A 17,896-nucleotide genomic window follows, 5' to 3' on the forward strand; every position below is an offset into this window, starting at 1 on the left:
CGTATCGGTTCTGGAATACAACAGCCGTTTCTTGATTCCACAAAAAAGCTGTGCGGGGCATGTTTGAAATGCCAGACATCATCTACAAGCACATCCTGTGAGACCTCTCATCTCTACACAACGCCAAATCAGGCCAATGTTGTCACGATCACAAGAAGGGATATTGAGACATACATGCATGATTTCATATTCCTACTGTAATCCAATTTCCTCGAAGACATAACGCAGGTTGCTGCCGCAGGTTTTATAGCTAATTGTTTAGATTAGCAAGAGCGACATCTCAAGTCAATTTCCTAAAAAGCAAATATTAGGATTGAGCATGTTAGCAACTGTAAAGTAGATCCTGTAGATGAAGCCGCAACCTGAGAGTTGAACAAAGCATACAAGATTTTATGACGATACGTCACTCGAACGGTTAGCTCAGTTGGGAGAGCACTCGCAAGGAACGCGAGAGATCGTGGGTTCCAGCCCCGCATCGTTCATAAAATTTTGTTTGTGTATTAATCCCAAAAGTGAGGTTATCACTTTAAAAACATAAATTGTTTAGTTAAATGTGAAGTAAAACACGATCAGTTGAACCTCTTTTATTTTGTTTGTTTATTGTGTGTGACATTAAGTTACGCTTTTCCAATCATTCCTTCAGCATTATAGAAGATGATACCAGCTCCTGAAACAAACATATTACTCAGTCTTTTGATTGTTAAACGCCATTATTTTGAATTAAGTTAACTGTAAGTGTGATTAACGCACATACATACGTCAAATACGTAATTGTAATGTAAGTAATTAAGATGTAATTTATATCTAAAACTGATCGCCTCTATCATATTACGCCATGTGAATAAAGTTGAGTATTTATGATCCCCGCAGATTGGCAAAGGGACGGAACGATGTCATATTAACGACTGCGTAGCGTCATCAGGCAATAGTACAGTCAGCTTCTAAAAAAATATTTTTATTTAAAAAATTATCAGGTATCCTGTAGATGGCGCCACAACTGGACTGTTGGACAAGCATACCAAGATTTTTAATTTCGTCGAGGTCTTTGTGACGCTTACCTTAGAGGTTATAGAGTTGGAGGCGTGATCTCCTGAGAGACGCTGTTTCGAATCGCACATGGTCCATAAATTTTGGTACGAATTATATTTTTTATGAGATATATCTATATATATATAATACTAGCTGACCCGACATAGTTTGTTCTGTACATAGTAAAATACTGTTTTTTATGAATTTGTCAATAATAATATTTCATAACACCAAGAATTAAGTCGTAAAATATGCTCCCTGTTGCTATAAATTATTTCACTGCACTCCATGCATTGATCCCATTAAAACCGTTCATTAGTTTAAAAGTTCACTGGAAACAAACATCAGGAAACAGGATTTATATATATTAAAGATACACTTACACTCCACTTAAAATTAACAGCTTCAGGTCTTGTCCGTCTGGGGTAGTAACATATTTCGGTTTTAACTTATTCAATAAATCTTAATTTATTTCTGTATACAAGACTGTTTTGTCTGATAACTATATAACCAGGTCATTTTAAATCAAACTTTTTTTATATATAAGATATCTATTTTATTACAATGACATTGCTATTTCACAGTCAATACAATACTTAATTTAGTTGTGAGATGGCGATTAATGTGAACGAGTAAAATTGAGTTTATAGACTCAAGGGCGACCAGTTTTAGATAAACTTTTTCTCCCATATGAAAATATTTGTATAAAAAATCAATACAGCGCCCTCTCTACCATTCGTCAAAAATATATAATAACTAAAAAAAAAAACAGTTCCACTAAATTATACGGAAAACACAACGACATTCTATACACACACTGACCTCTACTATTTGCCACTGGACTGGCGGCTGTCAAAGTGCTTTTGTGCCTGTTTGATATTCGCCATTTTGGCGCTGTTGGCCATGTAGCGAGAGTCTGCGGTACTAAAACTAGAGATCACAACCTTAGCTAAACAAATATCGATAGGAAAACTATTTACAAAAAAAAATATCTACTTTATTACGTTGATTCCTGAAGTATAAATAAATAACACGGAAAACGACCGAAATTAATTCAAAACGCAATATACTTCAGAGTACTATACGCTTCTCTCGCAGCCATTTGTATTATACGTCAAAATTTGTTCTCTGGACGCTCGCGAGCGGCGGTTCAAATAAGCATAAAAAATTTGATGTCATGGAACAGCCTGTCCAGTGGTATTTATATAGGTCAGTGTATACACATATAATGACATCATTCTCAGTCTAACAGCGGAACGGCAAAAGTGTGCTTAAAGACAGTGTACGCACACTTTTGTTCTTAGTAATATGTCAACTGTCACTGTCCCAATCGGGTTCTAAATTCAACATACGTAACCTAAACTGAGTAAATGTTTTACATTGCTGCTTATTAACCAAAAATATTTTAAACAATTGGAGTAAATGCGTCAATGTATAGATATAGCAGATGAAGTTTATTAAGGTGTAATTTGTGGCATGTTCCATATTTCGGATTTGTTTTTAGACTGTCAATATAAAGTATAGAATGTCATTGGCAAAACACAATTTTGTTTGCTTGTTCAAACTATCGCACGCAATTATGAACGAAATGACGACTTGCTTTGTTTGTCCGTTTACAAGCGGCTACGATAAAAAAAAACGGGTTACACTCCGGGAGAGCCGACAGAAGTGAAAACTTATTAAGGCTGGCACGTTAGACATTTTTTAGATGGATACTAGGGCTATTTTGTTATGAATTGTATTTTATTAATTATTAGAAACTTTAAAATACATTTAATATTCTTTTATGAATCATCGTTGACGTCGACAACTCTTCTATCATTATCATTAAAATTATTACAATTAAAAATATAAACTATAGGTTCATGGTAACTAAAATAGGAAATAAATTTTTTTTGATATATATACCTAGACGCGTTCGCGGTCTGCTATATGTAACATGCATATATGCACACATAACTGCGTCTCGTAACGGTGTCGCGAGTCCAGAGATTTTATCTCGTGTAAAAATATACGTACCACGCTAAAAAAAAGTTTTCACTTCAGAAATACTCCTTTTTTGAGGCGTTTTCATCACAAAATTTCGTAGTCTAGAGAAATCATTTTCATCACGTAATACTTGTCTGATCGTTATTCCGTATACAACGCGACTTGAGTTGACTGACAACAGCTGTGACACGGTAAGTTGTATTTACAATATTATATTGTGTAATCTTGACGAAATGATGTCGTATTTGTGAATCTTGGAGGGCTTTATGCAAATTTTCTTTCTCAAAAATAATTTAATTGTTAGACACATATTAGATTAAATATACAGTCCAAATAGTTGTTTTCGTTTGTAAGTTATATTCTGAGTTTTATTGATTTTGATTTGTGTATTCAGTAATTTTGTCATTTTGTATGTGGTTATTAATAAATGATTTTATGCATAGTGTTTTTTTTTCATAAAAGAGGCGCAAATGGACTAGAAAATATGAAGTGAACAACCGCCCTTGGATAACCGCAATACTCAGAGGTTGAGCGATAAGTTACTGGTCTTTAGTAGGTAGCTTGAAGATCCCTAACTTAGATCATTTATACGTCTAGATAGACTGCGACAGCTGTGAAGACGTCCAAAAAAAATTGAGGTTGACAGTTAACCTCTATTTTGAGCAATGCAAGCACACCCGTTTTAATCGGGTGTCTAGCAGCAAGAGGCTCAATCTAGACGTATATATTATCTAAAGTCCCTAAGTCGTATCGGTTCGGGAATACAACAGCCGTTTCTTGATTCCACAAAATAGCTGTGCGGGGCATGTTTGAAATGCCAGACATCATCTACAAGCACATCCTGTGAGACCTCTCATCTCTACACAACGCCAAATAATCAGGCCAATGTTGTCACGATCACAAGAAGGGATATTGAGACATATATGCATGATTTCATATTCCTACTGTAATCCAATTTCCTCGAAGACATAACGCAGGTTGCTGCCACAGGTTTTATAGCTAATTGTTTAGATTAGCAAGAGCGACATCTCAAGTCAATTTCCTAAAAAGCAAATATTAGGATTGAGCATGTTAGCAACTGTAAAGTAGATCCTGTAGATGAAGCCGCAACCTGAGAGTTGAACAAAGCATACAAGATTTTATGACGATACGTCACTCGAACGGTTAGCTCAGTTGGGAGAGCACTCGCAAGGAACGCGAGAGATCGTGGGTTCCAGCCCCGCATCGTTCATAAAATTTTGTTTGTGTATTAATCCCAAAAGTGAGGTTATCACTTTAAAAACATAACAAATTGTTTAGTTAAATGTGAAGTAAAACACGATCAGTGGAACCTCTTTTATTTTGTTTGTTTATTGTGTGTGACAATAAGTTACGCTTTTCCAATCATTCCTTCAGCATTATAGAAGATGATACCAGCTCCTGAAACAAACATATTACTCAGTCTTTTGATTGTTAAACGCCAACATACAAAAATTGGCTTTTTGTATGTTGGCGTTTTGAAGTCTGAATTTTTATTTGTGCGTTGGGATAATATAAATATCCTCGTGGTTTTCTTTAGAGATGAAACGGATAGTGGTTTGGCCGGATATCTGTTCAGTTTGATTTGAATATAGGCGAGGTGAACTATGAGAATAGATCAAACTTTATACGTGAACCTCATGACACTTTTTGAGATTGTTTTTACCTACAAATGCCGAAATTTTGGTTTTCATTCATACTAAACATTCTGTCTTATTGTGGTATGATTTGCCTTGTGTAAAATAATGAGATTTTTTTATTTTACTATCCGGAATCCGGCCGGATAGTGCAAACAAGAGCGGATAGGCTAGACACCAGATATCCGTTACATCTCTAGTTTTCTTTATTGTGTTTAAACAGCCAAATAGCGTGGGCGTACGTAGTAAGCACTAGTTCACTATTAAGCTCTTTTGGACAAAATAACCGATAAAAGTAGGATGACGTTCAAAGAGTCAAAGTCCACTCACTTGGCAGGTGTCCAGATAGGAGTGATCACTTCTCGCCGCCAGGATCTGTATCGCGTCCAGAATCACATCGGCAGCTTTCTTGACGTTCTTCCCGAAGGCTTCTAAGACATCGCTCACGCACACCTGCGAGGTGTTAACAGTGTTCATAACTCGTGAGCAATTTGAAAGGCTTACTCTTTCTCTGTCTTACTCTACTCACTTACCTCGATTTAAATGAGTCAACATATTATAAATTTTTATGACAATCGACGCATATTTTAAGTAACTAGCTTTCGAGACATCGTTGTATATATTTAGCAAGGACAAAGCACCCGCTACAATATAGTATACACATATTATGACACCGCTCAACACACATACCGATTTCTCATTCTCCCGCCAACAGTCGTAGTCGGTGACTAGAGCGAGAGCCGCGTAGCTCAGACCAGCTTCCTTTGCTAGAGTCACCTGAAATTAACAGAAACTGATATTTGAACATAGACATACTAAGATTTACGATCTATGCGTCACTCGAACAGTTGGTGCAGTTGGTAAGAGCGCTCGGACGGAACCCGGGAGGCGGGGATTTGAGTTCCGCATTGTTCATATATCGGCCTCCAAGGCCCCCGCCCCGCTTCGCTGTAAAGGCTATCAACACAAAAGACGTTTTTAGTCGGTAGTGGGTGTTTACACCCGAGCCGGATATATGGGCCCCGTTTCGGGGTCTTCAATACGTAAATGTATTTTCCTCCTCGCCAAAAAAAAATGTTTTTAAGATTCTTTACCCGAATTTCTGTACCTACAGGAACCCTTGTCTCATCTACTAAGACTCCGCTGTCCGTCCGTCTGGGTTTGTCAGCAGGCTATCTCATAATAATAGTAATATAATAGGTAATTGTAGTTATAATAATATATATTTTCATAAACTTGAAAATTATAACTTTATATTAAATTGTGGGGATCGACGCATCTACTAACCTCCTGCTCAATTAACTCTTGTTTTTTTTTATTATTATTTTTTTATTCTCCACATAGACTGTAATTACAATAATTTGTAGTGATGAAACAGTAAATATTGATTTAAGAGTTTCTTGATATTTCTACTCAAAGCTCAACCTTCCGAAGTGGTAGTAAATGCTAATGATATTTGATGTAAATTTTTGAATAAATCTGTTGAAAAATTTAAATCGAAGGTTGTTAATTTTTACATTAGATCCAAACATCGTTCGTTGCCTTTGCAGGTCAAAGTTTTTAACCTAAATGCACAATATTTAAAATTGTTTTTTATTTAATCATAAAAATATATTATCTAATAACATTGGCTTTCGTACCTCTGGCACTGTGGTCATGTTGACAAGATGGCCGCCCCATTGCCGGTGCATCAGGCTTTCGGCTTTACTGGAAAACCTGAGATTGCAAAAGAATAAGAAGTGAAATATCTTACCTACTAAAATGTTTTGTTGTGGATTTTTTTAATTAAGTTAAAGGAAGTTTTATTTTGGCATTTAAATATTCACGTTTAAACTAACAACTAATTAGAAAAGCCATTTAGTGGTGAAACCGTGATGCTTAGATAGTCATGTAGAAATAGATCGAGTTGCTGATACTTACCTAGGTCCTTGTATGGTGACAACGGTCCCAGAGGTCTCGCACGGATAGCCTCTCGCACGAGCAGCCTCGCACAGGGCGCCGCGCGTAACCTCACAGAAGGCGGGGCTCATGGGTAAATGGCACACGCCCTTGGGGCCGCCGGGCGTGCGGTCGTAGAAGGTACAGGCGCGACCCCAAGTCCTGTGAAGGATACCCATACCATAGGTGATTGCCCCATTCAAAGATACATAGATATTTTATTTTATAGTAACTGTTACCTTTTTACATTTACTGGGCTGCATATACTTGGCACATAAAAAGACTTACGAACTCAACTCAGCCAAGTAGTAGGCATTATTACCTACCTGTCAATAAAGTCGTCAACAATAACGAGTGTACCCGGCGCGTAGTTCTCCTGCAGACTGCCAGTGGCTGTTGTGGCCAGGATATGAGTACACCCCACTGTCTTCAGAGCCCATATATTGGCGCGGTAATTTATGTCGCTGGAATTTATACAATACTAAATGTAGTAATATAAAATGATGTATATTGCCTATTATACCGTAGGTATACCTTAATGAGTAAGTAAGTAGGTCTTATCAAACAAAAAACATTCTATTATGTATGTAATGATCTACCGTCTTTCGTGATCATTTTCAAGGCTTCCCCTTGCCTTCGGCTCTGCAGCGATGACTGGCGGGGATGCCCTGTTGCTAACGCCATAACTGTCTATTTAATACTGATACAGAACCCCTACCCCTGCTTGTCGACATATCTCCAAACAGGTTGTTTACCGAAATCCTGATAAATGGTCACTTAATGTACAGCCAGGTTAGCCACGAAATGACTGGAAGTGGATTTGATGGGAATAGGCTAGATGACTACTCTTGCAAGAGGGTCGCAGCTGATGTTCAGAGGACGGCTGGGCGGGTTGGGAATTTAAGAAGGTGTTTTGCCCTTCCGACTCAGTGCTCGTCTGCCAGCCGGTAAGGGGCCACATGACCATCTTTTCCCGAGGTTTCCGGCGAAATGCCCTGCAAAGATCCCGGAAATAGCGAAGGCGCAATCAGGGGAACTAGATGAGGTTCGAGGAGGTTTTAGTAGGTAATACCAAATATTGACAAGTGGTTGACAGGCCTACACTCCCTGTGCCACACCTATAGTGCGCAGGGGTAGGACGTAAAAATGTAAAAAAAAGTAAAAAATGTATTTCCTCCTCGTAAAAAGGTGACTGACTACTCTTCAGTACGAGTTATATTTTGTGCAACCTTCAGCGTTGAAGCTCGAACTGAAGTGTTTTGCACAGCACATATAGACACAATTCATCCATCTTACATATCGTAGTGACGCAAAAAGGATAGCTTGATTAGGGCGATAACAAAATTAGACAGCTTTTTTAATTCTGAGCCAGAAGTATGGTGTACTTTGCTGCATTTAGCAGAACATTAATTGTTGACACAAAGAAATTGCGGGTATAATTTGACCACTTTTAAGTTATGTTAAGCGCACGTTAATAAAATATCAACTCCGTTTTACTATATAATATATACATCATTGTTTGGTCATTACCTGGGTTGAAACTGGTGCTTTCTGCCGTGCCTTGCAAGTATGACACAAGGTACGCCCTTGATGAACCCTTCGAGCAGGATGTCGGAAGGGTTTCCGAAGGGAGTGGAAACGCATTTCTCGACGGGGTCCTTGAAGAGATCGGGGTCATCGAACCCTGAGCCCCCGATTATTCCAATCTATAATTATAACGATCCAAATATATGAAAATTATTTCCTGCTATAATATATTGTGGCGAAACGGAAAGCGTTTAGGAGGTCAATAAACCCATGATCAACTGACATAAATCGTTCACAGCCGCAGAAAATCTATCTATTAAGCCCTTTTTGTGGGTTAGAGTATGTCTCTTAACTCAGTGTGACACTTGGCAAAGGCCTCCTATAGCTCTTTACATTAGAGTCTGTTCTGGGTCACTCTTCTCCAGTTTGGGCCCTCTGTGAGTTTGAGTTCATCCTCCCATCTTGTTCAACTCTCCTCTGGCTCCGTGTGCAACCTCTTGGATACCAATTAGTAACAATTTTGCTCCATATCTCCTGGCTGTATCTCAACATGTGGCCAGTCCATCTCCACTTCTGCTGATCTGTTTTAGTAAGTATGTCGGTTACTTTTGTTTTTTGTCTCAGGTCTTCATTTCTAATTTTGTCTAGTATGTGTGTTGCTATCATAATTTGTTCCATAGACCTATGGCAGTACTTAAGCTTATCTCGGGATACCTCTATAATAATATGCCTGCATCTAGTATGATAATATATAGCATATACATATATATATTATGTTGTCCCAAACTACATAGTTAGTAGTATTACATTCAAATATATTCATGTATCTATTTAACTGAATATATACATTATCTATTCAAATAGGTAACAAGAAATGCTTCATCTGTAGCTTTTAGGTATATTCTAAGTGTATACTTAGTAGTAGTTAAGTTTTATATATTTTTATAATTATATTCTTTATATAAACATACAACAAACAGAAATAGTTACTTTTTAATTATTAATATTATGATATTAAAAAATAAGAGAAGACTACTGCCTCAAACTAGCAAAATAGAGAAAAAATACTCAGTTTATTTGTAAAAGCATATAATTTGCTCTTTAAAGGATACATTGAAATAGCTGACCAAAACAAGATTCTGAGTCTACACAATACCAACTTGCTTATAAAATTGACAAAATAAACTACAAGATACAGCTATAATAATTTATTATAATATCTAAGAATGCAAAACAAATGCAAATTTTTACGTAATATACTATTCATTCATTTTTTGTCTTCATCTAGGCCCTGTTGGAATTTAAGTTCTTTAGTTAGTTCATGAGCTTTATGGAGATTTTGTGCAATTTCAAAATACTTCTTCGATAATTCTAAATTTTTCTCAACTCCATCGCCTTTCTTGTACATAATACTGACATTAGCACAGGCATACATATTACCCAACTCGCAACCACTTTTGGCAAATTCAAATGCTTTCATGTAATCTTGTTTGATAAGATACTCAATATTTTTATTCTTCTCTGGTTTGTGTGGGTTGAACTCTTTTGGATTCTTTGGGACGCCACTCAGGTACATTCCAGCTAAATAGTGGCATGCATTTGCGTCTTTGCCTTCACAGCTCTTTGTCAAATAATCATAACCTAAAAATTTAAATGACATTAACAAATTTAATTAGATTAGTTGTTACACATAACATTAACACAGTATGGTAAATAATCACAACCACTGTTTTTATTTGTAATGTCATAGAAAGTCTGTACGAGCATCTGTATATCCTATCTCAGTTATATGTATTCGGAAAACATATTGGAAAAAAATTTACTACCTAATTCTGCAATGTGGTCCAACACCAGACTTTGACAAGTTGTGGAAGATTTTGGAACACAAGAAAAGGGAATTTCTTAACTAATTGTAAAAATCCTTGGCCCCAATGAGGTTATGTTATGAATGTTTGTAATTTGTTATGTCTAGAATACCCTATAAATTTTGGTTAATATTTTGTTATCAGACATTATATAACAAGAGTTAATAAAAAATATAATTGTCCATGGTTAATATGGAGAAGTGTTCATAACCTTATGATATACCATCATTTTATATATAAAAAAAGCAGATTCCATTACCTTTTGGAACATTTCTGTCAATTTTACTATCAGGTCCACTTCCTGTGAGCAATAAACCAGCATGAAGGCATGCAGTTGGCTCATTCAATTCACAACCTTTCTCGAAATATTTCAGTGCTTCTTGAGTATCACTTTTATCTAGACCCTTTCCAATCAAATTGTAATTTCCGATCTTTAAGCATGATTTACCGTATTTATATTCTAAACAATTGTTTTTAAATACTTTTCCCGCTTTGCTGAAGTCTTTTTTAATCGCTTCGAGGTAATCACCTAAAAGATGGCATACTTCGGGCTTTTTTTCTTTGTAACAACCAAATCTGTATTCTATACCGAGATTTTCCACAAATTCCTTGACCTCTTCTTCTTTTTGTAAGTCGTAAGCCATTTTATCACACACTTATACTATTTAATCACAGATCATAGGTTAGAGCATTAGATAACACTTCAACTATCATATTCAAACGTAATGTCAAACTGATAAGACTTATCATTTTAGTAAACATAACTTGAACAACTCATTTAATTTAGGAAATTTGGTCATTAAAAACTATTTATTTCTGATTCAATTAAAGCTTAAAGTAATGATATTTACGATATAATAACTGTAGATACATCAAACTTAATGATAATGTAAAAATTATGATGGAATCACCTTAATTTTCCGTGTGTCACCCATCTCACATTAACTGATATTAGGTATAAACTTTAAGTTAACACAGTGTACTTCTTTTTAAAAAAATTAATGTAGTAAAGCCACAACGCAAGTATATATATATATATATAACTTACGTATTACACTTTAACATCTAAATTAAGCAAAGTAACAACCAAACTACAAACCAAAGAATTTGAAATTTTAATACAAATACAGTATAGACTACTACACCATACTATTAGAGTAGTTACAGAACACTTACTCTCGAGACAGTTCACACTTCACATTACAGAGTTACCTCACTACATACAGTACTTAGTTATTTCACTACATACCTACAGTACTACCACAGGTCAAAGATATTTTACACAGACATTTGACGAAGCCGTCTAGCCTCTTAGGTATGTTGAGTATTTTACTATGGGAAGATAGGCCATGCTAGTAAATATAATATTTTTATATTTTTGTAAGTATAAAAAAAAGTATTGGATCACCTTGGGCCTCAATATTTTGGCGGGCGTGGTGATGTTCAAAGCAACATTCTTAAAATAATGCAAGTATATGTTGTATTTGATGCACACCGTGCGACAGCCGGAATAACAAGTAGTGTGCCTATTCTATCTAGTCTCATTTTTGGCTTTGGATGGGACACCACACTCCGGTGTTTCTATGAAACTGGCCGATTTTCATCGTCCTGCACATTTAGAAAGCTAAGACTGATCTAGTGGAGGTTGGGAGGCTCCTTTGCACAGGATGCCGGCTAGATAATGGGTACCATAAGGGCACCTATTTCTGCCCTGTAGCAATAATGTGTGAGCATTACTGTGTTTCAGTCTGAAGGGCGCCGTAGCTAGTGAAATTACTAGGCAAATGAGACGTGACATCTTATGTCTCAAAATGACGAGTGCAATTGTAGAGCCGTTTATAATTTTTGGGTTTTTCAATAAATAATAAAATAATCGTGAGAGGCACTGCATTGCAGGGCGTTGGGCTGGGCGTATCAATTACCATCAGCTGTACGTCCTGTTCGCCGTGTCGTTTTTTTTCATTAAGAAATAGTTATAACTTAACATTAAAACGTAAGGAGTAAAGAGTGAAAACTAGGGAGAGGAGTCATTTGAAGGAGGTGGGCCGGGGGATTTCAGGAGGTATGAAGGAGACTGGAGACGGCATGTCACCTCGTTAGAGTAAAAGTGTTCTGTGCATGTCACTTCAAGGTCAATTTACATCAGACGAGCGATTGCTCATTCTATCCCCACTATATCAAATTATATTTTAGTGTAAACAGGCGTAGAGCATTCTTTCGTTGTTCTAAGTGCGTTCGCAAAGATTCTATGGAATATTCTAAGAATGCAGGCTCGCTCGATGTAAACGGCGCTAGAGCGCGCGAACAGTTGCTTAGAGCGTTCTTGCGTGTTCGGAAGTGCTCGCGCCCCTGAGCGGTCTCTTCAAAGCGTTCTTGTGTTCTAGTGATTGTATACATACCTATATCAATTAAATTATGGATTGGTCTCAAGAAAAGTGTTTATTAATGATAGAAGCCTACCAAAATTCCAGATGTCTGTGGGTTCCGACGTATGAACACTATAAAAAAACTACTTACAAACAAGATGCGTGGCAGGAAATTGCAAAACTATTGGAATGTAATGTTGAAGAATTTAAAAAAAAGATGGACTCGCTTCTTGCATCTTACCGCCGAGAAAGGCAAAAAACAATGAATTCGAAATCAGGCAGCGGTGCGGATTGTACTTATAATTCTAAATGGTTTGCATTTAAAAGTATGCACTTTTTGATGGACAAATATAAACCGAGGAAAAGAATTGATTTCGACACTAACCAAAATAAAAACATGGTAAGTAGGTTTATTGACACGAATGAGCAAAGAATATTCGTTTAGATGATCTATAGCTATCGTTTACACTAAAATATTACGAAAGAATGCTCTTGTTCTAGCTCTAGCTCTTTGTTCGTTTGATGTAAACGCTGAATACGAGTTTTCGTTTACACTAAAAGACCACGAAATAATGCTCTTGTACTAGCTCTAGCTCTGTGTTCGTTTAATGTAAATCGACCTTGACACTTATGACTCCACACTTGACAGTAGGTACATATTGATTTCAAATTGCATTGCATTTCTGATTTCATTGTTTATTTTCCTTCTAATCGGGTATTTTCTATTTACCATTTATGGTATTGTTATTTATTGCTGTTATCTGATATAATTATTTAATTATTCTTTTTGTATTTTCATTTTGGTTTGAGCTGATTGTCAAGTTGCAAATGCTCTAAATAAGTAAAAACTAAAATAGTTGAACAAAAACAAACATCTATGTACTAATTAATCAGTTATATCTAAATATATTAAAGAAACCGGCATAGTAAATCTATAGTTTGTGTTTAACGTTATAACTTAAGAAATTCAGAATTTTGAGAGCAATGGCCCAAAATAATGAGTTGTTTACAACGCGAATGAGAAAAGCAACTAGAAAAATTCATTCGGTCAGTGACGCCTTAGTTAACGCCAAATTTGCAATTTGTAAGTTTTCTTTGTCTCATATTTTGGCCCAATATCAAACTATTGTCAATTGCTTCTTGAAATATTTACAGCGCTTAGAGATGAAGCAGTTTGGGGTGGCGGCCTGTTCGTATTTTACCATATTTTCGAATTTCTTGAAGGTGCCAAAGAACGTTTAAATATTCCTGACTATAACAAACTTTTTACCCACAAGATTTTGTACAGGTAAATTATAATGCTCATACAACAATCCCCTTTATATTTATTTTAATTTAGTCTTGTATTGGCTATGAAATTACCATAACTTCATCAGTTAGTTACATAATTTAAGTCACAAAGAATATACTAATACATATACTTAGATAATTGCAATTGTATCATGGTTTATTTATTATCGGCAGTTATAAATTTTCCATTGGATATCTGATAATCTTATAATTGCATCATTACTTTTCTCTTACATTGAAAATTACATTAAAACTTATTCGTTTCTATTTATTATAATTTGCTATATTTTGATGTTTTAAAGATGGCAAAATGTTAAAACAATAGTTGAAAATCATTAAATGATTAATAAGTTAATAATGAATTATATTATTATTATTATTCTTTTAGATCCAAATGACACCTAAAATTTAATATCAAAGTATTTTTCTTTGAAAAGTTGAGTGTAACTGAGAAGGGGTTAGAAACTAATTTCCACTCTTTTTTTTATATATATAAAAGGCGGCAAATGTGCAAGAGGCTCACAGGATGGGGAGAGGTGAAGCAACCGCCCATGGACATCAGCAACAACTGGTGTGTCAAGAAATCTGTTGCCGGCCTTTAAGGTGGAAGAATGCTTTTTTCATGAAGGTGCCTAAGTTGTATCTATTCGGAAAAATCACAGCCGTTAATTGATTCCACATAGAGGCTGTGTGAGGCAAGAAATTTCTAGCAAAACGCACAGTTGTGGAATGCCAGATGGAATGCCTCTTTTAAATTATGAAATTTTTCCAATTTAAGAGATTACAAAACTCAATTCAAAAAATTAATTAAATCTTTATTTTTTTATCGAACAGAAAACATGCCTTTGAAGAAGACCTCACACATTACTTGGGCCCAGATTGGTCTTCAATACCAAAGTCTGCTGCTCTAGAGAATTATCTAGAACATTTGCAGAATCTTGAGAGAGAGAATCCAAAGCTTCTCATGGCATATGTGTATCATCTGTATCTGGGGCTGCTTAGTGGTGGTCAGATATTATCCAAGAAACGAAAGATGTTTGGGGATGGTAAGTAGTGGTATAAATAAGTATTTAATAATCTTTAATATTTTCACAATGGAATATTGTTATTTCCATCCCTTATATAGGGTAAGGGTAGTGAATTGTCAATGTGCATGTGAATTATTTTTTTTATGGTGATTGTGTGGGCTAAGACTACAGCTGCCCATTGGCACTTTTTCTATTACTGTCTATTGCATCTCCTTCTAGTTTACCACATCTATGTAGTTGAGAATGTCTTTGGGAAATATTTAAAAGAGTTTATTGGAGTTTATGCCCTTTTAGATGATGCTCCATTTAGTGTGGACTGCATTTCATTTGCTTAACATTTCTGTGGCAAGGTCTTTCATCCTTGTACATAACTGTGTGTACCACTCAATAAATCAATCCAATTTGCACATCTGTGTTCCACACTTGTGAGTTTGATTGTCTTATCAATGTTCCTTTTAACTATAATATATTGTAAACTGTATACTTTAACACTTGAAGTAGTACAAAATTTAGGGAAAGCATATGGATGCCATATAGTTTCATGTCAAGTACACTCCTATGAATGTTGTTAAGTTTCTCTCTTTTTTTACAGACAAAACTGGCAGTGTTATTATGGTCTAATAATAGTACTCAAACATTATCGAAAGAGCATCAAAAGAAATCATATTTACATAATTATGTAGCAAAGTAGTAGTATTGTAAATATATTAATTAAACTTTTAAACTAATTAAAAAAAAGGTATTTCATCCTGATATCTCATATCATTTTAGAAAATATTACTAAATAATAATAAACCATGACATGGCAAAAGTGAACAAATAGTTTTTTTTTATTATTTAAGCAGCTCCCATACAAAACATCATAAGGATACATTTATTTTAAAGTCATGCACTGATATCATAGGGCACTTCTTTAGTTTGCATTGGCCAGTAATTGTGTTCTTTCTGTTTAGAGTGAGCACCTTTTCAGAGTATTTTTTTCAAAGAAATGATTTACCTTAGAAATTTTAGTGCCTTGATCCTCTCACAGTGCTGTTTGCATCCCTTTTGAACCAGTTGTGTAGTTGAATTTTTCTGGTACAGCGCAAAACCCCTTAGAATTGTTCAGGTAATATGGGTGTTCTTTGAATACATTCTTAAGCTAGAAAGTCAACTGCTACTGCTTTGAATTATTTATTGACTAGTAACCCCTAGGACCTGTAAGCCTAACTTAATCCTGCCGTTGTGAGATCTTTTGTTTAATAAAATCAAACAGTGGCTGATTGAGTTCAATACATTTTTGTGAAATTGGTAGTCAATTTAGTATCTGGCTTATGGGGATACCAAATAATCACTACTTGCAATCACATCTGTATGTCAACTGGTATATGTCATACAGGATTTGTTCAAAATTCAAAATTTAAATTTAAATATTTTTATTTAAAGTTGTATTTTGAAAAGGTTTAAAATCACTTAATAATTGTCATAAACTATATAACCCATTTGAAAGTGTATGCCAGAGACAGAGAAGAAGGAGATAGGAAACTTAGTGGGGCTTCTTTTTTTTTAATTGTAACAATATAATATAGTACAACAATATTTATTAATAAATAGCCTGCGGGTTCAAATCAGTGGTATAGCATTAAAGAAGTCATATGTCTCAGTAAACTATCCCATACAATTGTATTTTTACAAATATGGTATGAATGGTATTGGGAGGAGGATGAACTAAGTATTATGAAAAAGATACATACCAATTGATATACAATTTCGGTTGAAGATTAGAGCCAATAATTTAAAAATTATCAGCTACTTTGTTTTTTAAATACAGTAAAATAATAATTAATGTATTCCAATTTCAGGTTCTAACAAAGAGAATGAGTACTGTGATAAAGTGACAGATTTCAACGGATTTGATATTAATCAATTGAAGAATGATTTTAAAACTGCCATGAATGAGATAGCTGATAAAATGAGTGAAGTAGAGAAGGAGCAGTTCATTGAAGAAAGTAACCAAGTATTTTTGATGAATAATTTGATTGTCAACTCTGTTGGAGGTCAAAGTAAAGTATTGTATAATTTGTTGTACAAGACAACAGCTGTGTTATTACTCTTTGTCGGTGTGGTTGTTGCTTATAAAATGCATAAATAGATCACCCTTTGTTGTTTTTATACCAAGCTTACTTTGTATGATGGCTTGATATATTATTATGAAAATGATAATTATTTCCCGCAATACCACGGTGGGGAAAAGTAAGAAATTAAAAGTTAAGATTTTCATTAAGGAGACTGCCCACTAGAGTGTTTTGTCAATGACCAAAACTTGTTTTGTCCTATGTATGGAGTGTCTATGTATATTTTGTATGAAGACTATTAGGCTATACTAGCGTCTGAGTGAAGCATATTTGACAATGGAGAAATATTGATTAGGTTTAACAAATATCAACTTATATAATATTTTAAAAATTATGGAACATTTCAACGAAGAAATAGGCAGCAACCTGAATCAATCTGAAGCATATAAAATTATTGAATCAGTCACATTTTCAACATTATTGAAGAATAATATGTCATGCAGATAATATATGAATACCAGTGTTGTGTCATGTGTTTTAGTTCTTGATTGGATCATAGCAGTAATAATTAACTATAGCTTCTAGCCAAAGATTAAGGGTTGATCTCCGCTGCGCTCCAACTAGATACCACACTACCTAAGAACAATAGTTTTATTTAATATGGCAACTATTGGATTCTTGTGTGTGTGGCATCTTTCAAATTTACCCTTTATGTTCCAACTTAAACATGTATCTACATGTTACAGATCTCCTTTGTTGTGACTGATATTTTTTATTGTTAGATATTATATTCATTGTTAGTTACTTGTTTGAAGATTTTTTAGTTTTAGTTGACTTAAGCATATTGTGATTTTTATTGATTAATAAAGGCTTTAAGCATTCAAACTTTTTAATTTTTTTTATTAAAGCCGCTTGTTTTGAGTTGCCCCATTTATTTAGTTAGAAACGAAACATACAGATATTTTTCCTGGAGTTACAAGGTATTATCTGCCATTACCAGCGTCAAAAATCGGGTCGGATTATCGGAATACAAGCACACTAGACAATAGTAACGCGGTGTCAAGGAGGATGTAAATTCTACGAAACCTGCAGTGAGATTTGACATAAGTTTGAAATAGTAATTAAAATTTGGCGAGGCAGTATAATCCGGCTAAG

At 35.0% G+C, this 17,896-nt stretch overlaps 3 protein-coding genes across 4 annotated transcripts; 1 reads left to right on the plus strand and 2 right to left on the minus strand.

Moving 5' to 3' along the window:
- Positions 1-569: 569 nt before the first annotated feature.
- Positions 570-11,154, minus strand: LOC126967868 (S-methyl-5'-thioadenosine phosphorylase). Of its 2 annotated transcripts, none has more exons than XM_050812558.1 (8): positions 10,915-11,154; positions 8,142-8,317; positions 6,938-7,075; positions 6,594-6,773; positions 6,314-6,389; positions 5,364-5,450; positions 5,004-5,126; positions 570-667 (listed from the first exon to the last, which is right to left on the minus strand). In XM_050812558.1, the coding sequence occupies exons 1-8, from the start codon at positions 10,936-10,938 to the stop codon at positions 632-634; spliced, it is 840 nt and encodes a 279-aa protein (XP_050668515.1). In that variant the 5' UTR covers positions 10,939-11,154; the 3' UTR covers positions 570-631. The 2 variants fall into 2 exon arrangements, with proteins under 2 accessions (XP_050668515.1, XP_050668514.1); XM_050812557.1 differs by lacking the exon at positions 570-667 and adding an exon at positions 4,339-4,437.
- LOC126967873 (cytochrome c oxidase assembly factor 7 homolog) lies at positions 9,332-10,864 on the minus strand. The gene is made up of 2 exons (XM_050812564.1): positions 10,263-10,864; positions 9,332-9,779 (listed from the first exon to the last, which is right to left on the minus strand). Exons 1-2 carry the CDS (start codon positions 10,645-10,647, stop codon positions 9,406-9,408), a joined length of 759 nt encoding a protein of 252 aa, XP_050668521.1. The 5' UTR covers positions 10,648-10,864; the 3' UTR covers positions 9,332-9,405.
- Positions 11,155-13,043: 1,889 nt separating the features above from the next.
- On the plus strand, positions 13,044-17,626 carry LOC126967874 (heme oxygenase 1). The gene is made up of 4 exons (XM_050812565.1): positions 13,044-13,453; positions 13,525-13,657; positions 14,494-14,705; positions 16,529-17,626. The coding sequence occupies exons 1-4, from the start codon at positions 13,354-13,356 to the stop codon at positions 16,816-16,818; spliced, it is 735 nt and encodes a 244-aa protein (XP_050668522.1). The 5' UTR covers positions 13,044-13,353; the 3' UTR covers positions 16,819-17,626.
- Positions 17,627-17,896: the final 270 nt, after the last annotated feature.

This window comes from Leptidea sinapis, chromosome 14 (assembly GCF_905404315.1).
Source record: "Leptidea sinapis chromosome 14, ilLepSina1.1, whole genome shotgun sequence".
In the NCBI taxonomy this organism is placed as follows: Eukaryota; Metazoa; Arthropoda; class Insecta; order Lepidoptera; family Pieridae; genus Leptidea; species Leptidea sinapis.